General features: G+C 45.4%; 2 protein-coding genes across 7 annotated transcripts in view; one reads left to right on the forward strand and one right to left on the reverse strand.

Moving 5' to 3' along the window:
- Positions 1–847, reverse strand: part of FBH1 (F-box DNA helicase 1) — a 66,402-nt gene extending 65,555 nt beyond the window's left edge. For 2 of the 5 annotated variants that reach the window (XM_006150068.3, XM_027772472.1), the window contains exon 1: positions 725–841. Coding sequence is in view for 3 of the 5 variants with exons in the window: in XM_027772470.1 (XP_027628271.1) it covers positions 29–259 (231 nt within the window). In the remaining 2 variants the exon portion in view is untranslated. The other 3 variants (XM_027772470.1, XM_006150066.3, XM_006150067.3) reach the window with 3 other exon arrangements.
- A 1-nt stretch (position 848) lies between these two features.
- Positions 849–11,911, forward strand: part of ANKRD16 (ankyrin repeat domain 16) — a 34,947-nt gene continuing 23,884 nt past the window's right edge. For both annotated transcript variants that reach the window (XM_006150063.3, XM_027772474.1), the window contains exons 1-4: positions 849–1,335; positions 3,492–3,712; positions 7,307–7,349; positions 10,740–10,848. In XM_006150063.3, coding sequence (XP_006150125.1) covers positions 1,001–1,335; positions 3,492–3,712; positions 7,307–7,349; positions 10,740–10,848 — 708 coding nt within the window. In that variant the 5' untranslated portion in view covers positions 849–1,000. The remainder of the gene's footprint in view (positions 1,336–3,491; positions 3,713–7,306; positions 7,350–10,739; positions 10,849–11,911) is intronic.

An 11,911-nucleotide genomic window follows, 5' to 3' on the forward strand; every position in this document is an offset into this window, starting at 1 on the left:
GCCGCGCCCCGCCCCCCCCCCCCCGGCGGCTGCTGCTGCCGGCTGCCCAGCCCTGCGTCCCTGCAGCGAGCTCCTCCTCCTCGCGGACAGATAGCCCAACACAGCCGCCGACTTCCTCCTCCGGCTCCACCCCGTCGCTGCCCGGGAAGCGCCCGCCGCCGGAGCTGATAGACGGCCCCGGCGACCAATAGAGAGAAACGCAGGACTGGAGAGGCCTTGTTGACAGACGGTCCCTCCGACCAATCGAAACGCACATCATAGGAGGCGTCGCGGGCCACCGGGAGCGAGCCACGCCCCGCTCGCGCTTCCGCTGGGGCCCAGGGGGAGAGGGGAAACTTTCCCACAGTTCTTCGATCTCCCGGGTCTCAGCTGCTGCAAAGGAAGGCAGATTGGAGGCGGAGCACCGGAACACCGAGCCTCCCCACGGCCCCGCGCTCGTCCCTGCTGCTGTCAACCTGTGCTCGACAGGCTGCGGCCGTGGAGACTGGGCCACATTCCTGCCGGGCGCAGTGCAGGTCAGGCCGCTGAGCTAGACTATGCGCGCCTGCCCCGGCCCCCCTGGCCCGCTTCAGGGCCTCCCGGTGGAGCAGGTCACTCCATTCCCTTAAGTTTTCGGCCCTCAACACACCCCCGCAGGGAGTAACTCCAGGCCAACCAACGCGCGGAGTCCCGGGAGCCGCGTGCGCTCTCGGAACCGTGGTTCGAAGCATCTGGGAAGGCGCACCTGGACCGCTAGAGAACTGTCCTCCAGCGTGGTGGCACTGTCCTTCTGCTTCCTGGGGAATCACCACCTTACGCTAGGGACCTCTGCTGCTCCCACCCGTAGATGGGCGGAAGAGGGGCATAATAGGGTCGGACCCGGGGGTGGCAGCCCTGGGAGTCGCCCTTGGGGGAGGTTCACAAGCAGGAAGCGGAAGCCTCCGCCTGCTGTCAGCCACGCCCATGCCGGCCACTGGATCCCAGGGGTGGAGCGCTCGGATTGGGCGTCCCTCCCACAGCGATGGCTCCGCCCGGGGATTTACGGCACCTCTGCCGGCTGGTGCAGGAGGGCCGGCTGCATGCCCTGCAGGAAGAGCTGCAGGCGGCGGAAGGCTGTCTGGGGCCAGCTAGAGGCTGCCCGGGACCAGCAGGGGACACCCTGCTGCACTGCGCTGCCCGCCATGGGCATCGGGACATCCTGGCCTATCTGGTCGAGGTCTGGGGTATGGACATCGAGGTCGCCAACCGAGACTACAAGAGGCCTCTGCACGAGGCTGCCTCCATGGGCCACCCGGATTGCGTACGCTACCTGCTGGGCTGTGGGGCAGCGGTCGACTGTCTGAAGAAGGCCGACTGGTAGGTGGCGGGGTTACAGAAAGATACCCGCCTTGCGATTCCCAGCAAAAGCCAACGTTTCCGGGTACCCTCCTCTAGACTGTAGGTTTCCTCAGCTCCTCGTTCTCATCCCAGGCTTGCTCAAGGGCAAGTTCAATTTACCTCAGCTTTCCCCTATAGTGCACCTATAGCCCACTATGTCCTTTTCCTTGTGGGGTTAACTTTAATCAGGGCAGTCACTAACCTTTGTGAGGCAGAGAGCAATATAGAATATATTCGAACAGAATGCAATTAATGAATTGCGTGAACTACATGTAGGCCCAGGATGTCATATTCTTCTGGGAACATCTAGCTAAATTACTATCACCAATTGCATTTTTTTTTTTTTGAGAGATTTTCACTGTAGGGCGCGTGAGCTCGCCAGACAGAGAGAGACATAGAGACAGAAAGCGAAAACTCACCCCCCAGGGGGGATGGTCACGCCGCAATCCCTTCTCCTCCATTCTCCTCTCGGGATCTTGGGCACGTACGCACACACGCCCGGCGTGAGTTTTAAGCCACCGGGTCTGGACACGAACCGCGGTCGACTACGTGGGAGTCCAGCGACATAGCCATTACGCTAACTGCTGGTTCCCAGCCAATTGCATTGTTTTCATCGAATTGTCACAATCAGACTTACTCAGATTTCGTCAGTTAACATGCACCTGTGTGTAAGGCAATGTGTAGTTTTATCACGTGTGCAACCTTGCATCCAGTCAGGATAATCAAGATACTCAGCTTACCATCACAAAGATGAAATGCATGATTTCGTTTATTAGGTGACATCAGTTTCTTTTGTTTTTGTTCTTTTTTTTTTTTTTTTCAGTTTTGCCAAATAATATATAAGACAGAGAAACCAGCTGCAATGAAGGATGGTCACTGTGTAAGCTTTTCTTTGTCCTTCCTTTCAGGATTTTGGACCCACGTCCACATGTGCCTGACGTGTTTCTCAGGTCCTGCTCTGGGACTGGGTCTGGGACTCAAACTGTATCAGTTAGCTATTTGGGATCCAGCCAGGCAGGGACCCAACATAATTTTTTAGTCCATGGTGGTTAAAGTAGCTGGATCCCACATGGCTGATTCCATGGTTTGAGTTCCCAACCAGATGCCTGAAAAACACACTGCCTGCCAGGCATGTGTGCATATGTGCCCAAAATTCCAAAAAGAGGGAAAAGAGATGGGCTTGCAAAGTGACCATCCCTCATGGAGGGAGGGTACTTTCTCTCTCTTTCTCTGTCTCTAACAAGCTCAGATGCCCCTGGCAAAAAAAAAAACTTTAAAAAAAGAAAAAAATATATACACACACACAGAGTATCAGGCTCTTCAGAGGTTCTTAACTTCCTTTTTTAAAAAATAATTATTTGTTTATTAATTATTATTATTATTATTCAATTTGACCAGAGAGAGATTGAGAAAGCAAGCTGTATGTCTGAAACTCAACCATGCATGGGGGAATCCAGGGCCTTAACCACCATGCTACCTGCTGGCCCTGATTCTTAACTTCTTAAGTATAATTATTTATTTATTTTTAAGAATTATTTAACTTTATTATTATTTTCCAGTTTGATCAGAGAGAGACAGAGAGAGGGAAAGTGTGAAAGCAAGCCACCAGGTTCAGGATTTGATCAGCCATGTGGGAATCCAGTGCCTTTAACCACCACACCAACTGCTGGCCCCTTAAGTTTATAACATAATGAAGTTTCTATTTTCAAGTGATTCCTGATCTTACACAAATAAAAAATAGGAGACAGATAATTAAACAAAGTATACCTTCCCCACTGGGGATGGGAAGTAGATATGGTTGTGTTCGTGATCCGATTTGTCTGTGGTTTTATTTACCTATGTTCCGATTCACTGCTGTCCTGTCAATTCGCTTATAGGCAGCTTTGTATCCCAGGTCCCCTGCCCCCAGCCCCCATAGTTACATATTCATCAGAATTGTTTTCCCCTTTACATTTCTCCCAGGGTCCTCACAGCAGGCAGAGGAGTTGCCAGTCAAAGTTGTTCTCCTGCCTCTCAGACCCCAGAATCTTAAGTTTTCCATCTGTACCAAGAATGTGTATTTTCTGAAGGCCTGGCCCCTTGCTTCTGTTGTCTTCTGCTGCCTTGCATCTGACAGCTTGTCCTGGTTGACTTAGGACTCCTCTGATGATGGCTTGCACAGGAAAGGATCTTGAGGTGATCCAGGAGCTTGTGGAACATGGTGCCAACCCCCTCCTGAAGAACAAAGATGGCTGGAGCAGTTTTCACATTGCCAGTCGAGAAGGCCACCCTCAGATCCTCTGGTACTTGCTCACTGTCTGCCCAGATGCCTGGAAGACAGAAAGCAAAATTAGAAGAACTCCTCTGCACACAGCAGGTACAGCTTACAGCTCTGCAGGCAAGCCCGAACACATAGGCAGCCTGCCTCGCCCAGCACTACCCAGTATTGTCTTGATGAAGTTACTCACCAGGAATAAAGGGTTTTGGGAAATACAGGACAAGGAATAAGAGCCTCTTGTTACCTTTTGGCATACAATTAGTTTCTTTTTTATTTTTTTAAAGAATTATTTATTTATTTAATTCCATTTGTTACTATTTTTTAATGTGACCAGACAGAGACAGAGAGAGAAAGGGAAAGCGAGACAGCAAGCCACCAGGTCTGGGACTCGAACCATAGTCGGCCTTGTGGGACTCTAGTGCCTTTAACTACCATGCCACCTGCCAGTTGCATTAATACAATTAGTTTCTAAAGTTAATGTAACTTGGTCAGCATGGTTGTCTTTGTCTTAGGTTACTCTTCATGTATATCTGTCTTCTCCTAATTAGTTAGACAGTAAACTGGTTTTATTTTTTTATGAAGTCCTTGACCTTGAGCAAGGAACTTAGTCTCTTGAGTAAGTTTCCTCATCAGCAAAGTGATAGTGATAAGGGCCATGTCACAGGATAGTTGTAGTGTTTAAGGAGCACAACACACATGAGATTCCTAGTCAGTGCTTGGCACATAGAGAAAACAAAATAACTCATTGCTGCTATTTTCTGTATCTTTGTCACATTGCTATTATTAACGACAGGAGGAAAAGAATGGCCCTGTTGTCTAACCTACTGTAGAGCACTATGTAAACAAATATAGGTGCTTATAATGAAATATATGGACCCAAGTGTATTTGACTTACCTAGTGATGATGCCAAATGTATACTTAAAATACAGTTCTCATTGTTTAGAGTAGTGATTCTTAATTCTGAATTATTTATTTAATTCCATTTGTTACTATTTTTTAATGTGACCAGACAGAGACAGAGAGAGAAAGGGAAAGCGAGACAGCAAGCCACCAGGTCTGGGACTCGAACCATAGTCGGCCTTGTGGGACTCTAGTGCCTTTAACTACCATGCCACCTGCCAGTTGCATTAATACAATTAGTTTCTAAAGTTAATGTAACTTGGTCAGCATGGTTGTCTTTGTCTTAGGTTACTCTTCATGTATATCTGTCTTCTCCTAATTAGTTAGACAGTAAACTGGTTTTATTTTTTTATGAAGTCCTTGACCTTGAGCAAGGAACTTAGTCTCTTGAGTAAGTTTCCTCATCAGCAAAGTGATAGTGATAAGGGCCATGTCACAGGATAGTTGTAGTGTTTAAGGAGCACAACACACATGAGATTCCTAGTCAGTGCTTGGCACATAGAGAAAACAAAATAACTCATTGCTGCTATTTTCTGTATCTTTGTCACATTGCTATTATTAACGACAGGAGGAAAAGAATGGCCCTGTTGTCTAACCTACTGTAGAGCACTATGTAAACAAATATAGGTGCTTATAATGAAATATATGGACCCAAGTGTATTTGACTTACCTAGTGATGATGCCAAATGTATACTTAAAATACAGTTCTCATTGTTTAGAGTAGTGATTCTTAATTCTGAATGATCTATTTATAGATTATTTTTCATTAGTAAAAGAATAAAATTGCTGTACCATGAGAAGCTGAAATTAAGGAGCCCAAGAATCCAGATCAAGAAATATAGAAAATAGCCTTTAGGCTTCTGGATAATACAGGTTGAGCATCCCTAATCAAAAAGTCCAAAATCTGTAATTTTTTATGCACTGACATGACACCAAAGTGGAAAATTTCACACCTGGCCTTACATGATAGATCACAGTCAAACACTACAATACAAAAGCACTGTATAAAATTACTGTCTGGTTATATATATCAGAAAACATAAACAAATTTTATGTTTAGACTTGGGTCCCACACCCCAAGATATCTCATTAAGTTGATGCAAATAATCCAAAATCTGAAATATTTCTGGTCTCAAGCTTTTCACATGAGGGATACTAACCTGTACACTGAACTAAGACACAGGGCTTTTAGTTTCACTAAAAAATCAATACCTGTAACATGATATATTTTAGGAAATACGCATATGGTTACTCTTTAGCCACAGTTGGCAGGTAGGGATCAATGAAATTTTTTTATAGTTATTTATTTACTTTTATTTATTATTATTATCATTATTATTATCATCATTTTTAAATTTTGACTAGAGAGAAGGAAAGCAAGAAAGCAAGCTGCCAAGTCCAGGACTCGAACCTTGGTTCCCACGTGAGGAGTCCAGCACCTTAACCACCTTCCCATGTGAGAAGTCTAGCACCTTAACCACCACGCCATCTGCCGGCCCCACCAAGGATTTTTTTTTTAATAGCTTTGTGAGAGAAACTTCTCAAGCCAGCTTATAGCCAAGTGTTAAGGGAGCCAGATCTCACATGACTGTCTGCACAGTTCAAATCCCAGTCCCAGAGGCTTGAAAAACATACCAGGCGCTTATGTGTGCATGTCCAAAATCTCAACAGGATAGAAAAATGGGAGAAAAAGAATTACGGCTTAACTGCCCCACTGGGAGGTGCTTTCTTCCTCTTCCATTCTCTGTGCACCTCTCCCTCTCTCTCTCTCTCTCTCACTCTCTCTCTCTCTCTGGCCTGTGTCGCTGGGAAAAAAATTTTTAAAGTTTTTCTCTAGCTCATTAATTTTATGACCAGCTTCCTCCCCCACTTACTGCACTGGAGAAAAGTCAGCACCCTACCATCCACTCAAAATAGTGGAGAACAGATAGTCAAAATCTTTATTAAGTATGGTTGTTTGGGACCAGCAGTTAGCGTAATGGCTGTGTCGCTGGATCCCATGTAGTCGATTGCAGTTTGAGTCCCAGACCCAGTGGCTTAAAGTCACGCCAGGCGCGTGTGTGTGCATGCCCAAGATCCCGAGAGGAGAATGGAGGAGAAGGGATTGCTGTGTGGCCATCCCCCCTTGGGGGGTGATTTCTCACTTTCTGTCTCTCTGTCTCTCTCTGGCGAGCTCACACACCCTATAGCAAAAAACTCTCTGAAAAAAGAAAAAAAAAAGTATAATTGTTTTAGTAGAAGAATTTAATTCTTAGTTATTTTTTCATGGATTACTACTGAAATGTTTTGCATTTTCTGGGAAGAAACTGAATAGTCTCATGAATTTGTAGCACAAAAGTAAGGATTGAAAGTTTGCCGTGGGGAGCTGGCAGGTGGTGTGGTGGTTAAGGCCGCTGGACTCCCACATGGCCAACTATGGTTCAAATCCTGGACCTGGTGGCTTACTTTCTCTCTCTCTCTTTCTATCCCTCTGTAGTCAAATTAAAATAAATAAATAAATAAATAAATAAATAAATAAATAAATAATAATCCTTTAAAAATAAATAAATAAAGATAAATAATTCTTTGGAAAAAAAAAAAGAAAGTTTGCCATGAAAGTGCTCCTAAACATAAGATAATCAAGTATCGGCTGTGTACGTGTACAGTGAAACCGTTATTTCTTACCACTTAGCCAGTTACATTTTAAATTTTTCTAGTCATAATTAAAAGGAAGAGACAGAGAGCAGAGCCAGAAGGAAATAAGCATTTCATATATACACTAAAAAGCCTAATTCTTAACTCTCTTCTCCCAGCAATGCATGGCTGTTTAGAGGCAGTAGAAGTCCTTCTTGAGAGGTAAGAACAAAAAGCACATTGGGAATTTACTTGTTAGTTATGACAAAGATTTAATATTGGTGCTACATAAAGAGCTCAGATACATTGTTAAGAATGTAAGCTTTCAGGGACCAGCAGTTAGCATAATGGCTGTGTTGCTGGACTCCCATGTAGCTGACCGCGGTTTGAGTCCCAGACCCGGTGGCTTAAACTCACACTAACGTGTGTGCGCACGTGCCCAAGATCTCGAGAGGAGAATGGAGGAGAAGGGATTGCAGTGTGGCCATCCCCCCTGGAGAGTAATTTCTCGCTTTCTGTCTGTCTCTTTCTTTCTGGCTAGCGCACATGCCCTATAGAAAAACCTCCCGCCCCCCCCCCAAAAAAAAAAAGAATGTAAGCTTCCTAGGCCAGCCCTGTGGCCTGATGCATAAGGGAGCCAGATCCCACATGGTTGACCAGCCACAGTTCAAATCCTGGCCCTGGCAACTTGAAAATCTCACCAAGCACATGTGCATGTATGCCCCAAATCCTAACAGGATGGAGAAATGAAGAAGGGATTGAGGCATAAACACACCCCATTAGGGGATGCTTTCTCTCTTCTTCCCTGGCAAGCACATGCATCCTCTGGCAACTTTTTTTTAAAAGACAGATTTTTGAGGGACCAGCAGTTAGCATAATGGCTATGTCGCTGGACTCCCATGTAGTCAACCGTGGTTCGAGTCCCAGACCCAGTGGCTTTAACTCAAACCCAGTGTGTGCGTGCGTGCCCAAGATCCCAAGAGGAGAATGGAGGAGAAGGGATTGCCACGTGCCATCCCCCTTGGGGGGGTCGGGGGTAATGTCTCACTTTCTGTCTCTCTGTCTCTCTCTGTCTTTCTGGCGAGCGCATGCATGCACCCTATAGCAAAAAACTCTCAAAAAAAATTTTTTTTAAAAAGACAGATTTTTGTTATAGGAGGTGTGCACTCACCAGAGAGATGGAGAGACAGAGTGAAAATGAGAAATCTCACCTCAGTGGCATGGCCATGCTGCAATCCCTTTTCCATTCTCCTCTTGGGATCTTGAGCATGCACAGACACTCACCTGGAGTGGGTGGTTTTTTTTTTTGTTTTTTTTTGTTTTTTTTTTTTTTTTGAGAGAGATTTTTGCTATAGGGTATGTGCACTTATCAGAGAGACAGAAAGTGAGAGATCACACCCCCTCTCCAAGGGGGATGGCCACACCACAATCCCTTCTCCGTTCTCCTCTTTAGATCTTGGGCATGCACCCACACCCACACCCACCTGGAATGAGTCTAAGTCACCAGATCTGAGACTCAAACCACCGTTGACTACATGGGAGTCCGGCAATGTAACCATTATGCCATCTGCTGGTCCCTCTGGCCATCTTAAAAAAAAAAGGAAGTTGAGGGCCAGGAGGTGGCATAGTGGTCAAGGCAATGCCCGACCGTGGTTCAAGTCCTAGAACCCACACCCACACCCACCTGGAATGAGTCTAAGTCACCAGATCTGAGACTCAAACCACCGTTGACTACATGGGAGTCCGGCAATGTAACCATTATGCCATCTGCTGGTCCCTCTGGCCATCTTAAAAAAAAAAGGAAGTTGAGGGCCAGGAGGTGGCATAGTGGTCAAGGCAATGCCCGACCGTGGTTCAAGTCCTAGACTTGGCAGCTTGAAACTCATGCCAGGTGCACATATGTACATGCACAAAATCCCAGGAGGAGAATGGAGGAGAAAGGACTGAGATGTGGCCATTCCTTCTTGGAAGGGGGTTGATTTCTCACTTTCCTGGAAGTGCATGTACCCTATGGTACAAACCTTAAAAAAAAAAAAAAAGAAAAGAAAAGAAGGGGGCAATTAAAAATGAGAGGACATAAGCAGATAAAGAATATAAAACAAAAGTAGCTGATAAACATGGGAAAAGATTTTAGCGGCAAAATCATCCATTTCTCTATTCAAGAATAGTCATGTATTTACTCAAATGCCTGATGTAAACTAAGACCTGTAGTAGGTGCAGGGGACACTACAAAAACAAGGCAGACTTGGTTTCCACCCTCATGAAGCTCAGGGACTGGTAGGAGTGGAGTGATGACCGTCTCTGCACAAGTCCAGCAAGCCAGTGCTCCTTATGCAGCATCACAGGTTCTCCGTGGCAGCAAGACATAAAGAGCACACGGTCCAGGAGAAAGGAATCTCAGAGCAAGCAATATTTACGTTCTGATCGGAAGGAAGGATACAAATGAGTCAACAGTGAGAGGCAAGGCAGGCTTCCTAGTGGAGCGTCCATGGATGCTCTTGAGCCAGAGGAAAATAGTACATTTAAGAAACTGAAAGAAGTTCAGAATGTGCTGAAGCCTAAACAGTGAAAGGGAAAATGAATGCTGTCAAAGATTTTACATGTCATTGTCAGTACAGTGATATAGATGGGAAAGGTGATTTGGGATTAACCCCAAGAAGAATGAAAGCTGAGCGCCTTCCTGCCCTTACGCCTGCTGAGTCCCTGTTTGGGGCTTCCTGTAAAGACAGGAAGGTGCTCAGCTATAGGAAGCAGTTACTATGCTGAGAGATGCTGGGAGATGTGCAGAGAGTCAAGATATTTGTCCCTCATTCAGTGAGAGCAGTTTAAGGTTTTAAGCTGGAATGCCCTTATCCAACTACATTGTGGGAAAGAACTGTGGTTGCCAAGGAGAATGGAGTAGTCAGACAAGAGTCAAGGAGGAAATAACGTTAGGAGGGGCCACTGCCTGTTGACTTGGTGTTAAGGGGTGAAAGCAGAGATGAGAAGGAAGAGACTTTTTAAAATTTTGCCATAGGGCACATGTGCTGGTGGGACAGACAGAGACAGAGAGGCAAAAAGCAAGAAATCACCCTCCCCGGGGGTATGGCCACCCCACAGTCCCTTTTCCATTCTCCTCTCAGGATCTTGGGCATGCATGCACATGCGCCCTGCATGAGTTTTAAACCACTGAATCTAGGACTCAGAACCATGTTCAACCATGTGGGCATCCCGTAACGTAACCATTACACCATCTGCTGGTCCTGGAAGAGGCATATTTTTAAGAATATTTTGGCTGTAGACTTGAGAGATTTGGGTAGTTGATTAGTTATGAGGGGTAAAGAAAAGACAACAGCAGGGATGCCTTCAAGGCTTCTGGCATAAGAAGTTGTAGAGATGAAGGTGCCATCAAATGGCATGGAGAAGGTTGAGGGAATGGGTTTGCTGGGGAAGATCAGTATGTTCCTGAAGACTCAGCCCAGTCTGTATACTAAGAGGAGAAGAGGGAGAGAGCTCAGGAGTCACGGGTGATTGCTAAAGCATGCATTCCACCTGCCGGAAATCCAGCATTAGCTGTCCATGGGGTTTGAAGCAGCAAATATTGTCAGCTGTTATCTTGCACTTTGGCTCTAGGTGCCAGTATGAACCAGACTGCAGAGACAACTGTGGTGTCACCCCCTTCATGGATGCAATTCAGTGTGGCCACATTGAAGTAGCTAAGCTACTTCTTGAGAAACATAAGGTATAAAGATGTTGTTTTTCCTTTTGTTCTTACTATGAATTTTATATCATAGAAAAAGCAGAACACATCATGACTAAGATTCTGGGTTCAAATCCCAGCTCTTCCATGTTCCCCCCATAAAACCAAGTATTCCCATCTGTAAAATGGAGACAAGTTTAATTTTTTTTAGAGTTTCTATGAGGATTAAATAATATAATGCGTATAAAATAATTGTCAAGGTAAGTATTCAATAAGTAGTAGCTATTTGATAGTAATAATTACAACAACCCTGCCGCGCAACTGACGACTCCGGAGACGGTCTTCTCTTCAGCACTTTATTTCCCCAGGTTCTGAATACAGGAATTCTTTCCTTCCTCCCCAACCCTAGGACCTTATAAAGGGCCCCTGGCCAATCAGGACGTTGTCCACCTGTGCGGAAATCAGTTCTCGGGTAGGGATTGGCTGCATGTGATGTTCCCGTGCTCTCCACGCTCCTCGCGCACCACTTCCTTGAAGTTGTTTACAACTTCGAGCGCTTAGTGAGCTTCCGCTAGGTGCCATCTTTAAGATGAGCGCTGTAGGTGATGGGCGGGGGCGCTCCACAGATAAGTATGTAGTTTTTCAGCCAAAAGCTGTAGTTTAATTTGGAGTATCAGAAAGATCTTTGGCAGAATGACTCCACTCATGGAGCTGATGTTCACACCTAACAAACGTTGCAGTAGCTGCAAGTTGAGTTTTGGGCCTAAGAATGCACTACACTTTCAAAGGAAACTATGATTCAAGAAACCCTCTTACTACGAAATGTTGAGAAAGAACTAACACATACTTGATTGTTCCACTTACTTCACTTTGGAAGATGAATAACTTGTGATGTTCAGTGAAGCTCTACTTCAAGTTATGGAAGCATTTTAACACTGTATTACAGTGGGCATTTAGAAATAGAGCTTACTTTCTCAAGATAAGTATGTAGTTTTTCAGACAAAATCTGGAGTTTACTTTGGAATATCAGAAAGATCTTTGGCAGAATGACTCCACTCATGGAGCTGATTTTCACACCAAGCAAACTTTGCAGTAGCTGCAAGTT

The sequence above is a fragment of the Tupaia chinensis genome, unplaced genomic scaffold (assembly GCF_000334495.1).
Source record: "Tupaia chinensis unplaced genomic scaffold, TupChi_1.0 Scaffold000275_1, whole genome shotgun sequence".
In the NCBI taxonomy this organism is placed as follows: domain Eukaryota; kingdom Metazoa; phylum Chordata; class Mammalia; order Scandentia; family Tupaiidae; genus Tupaia; species Tupaia belangeri.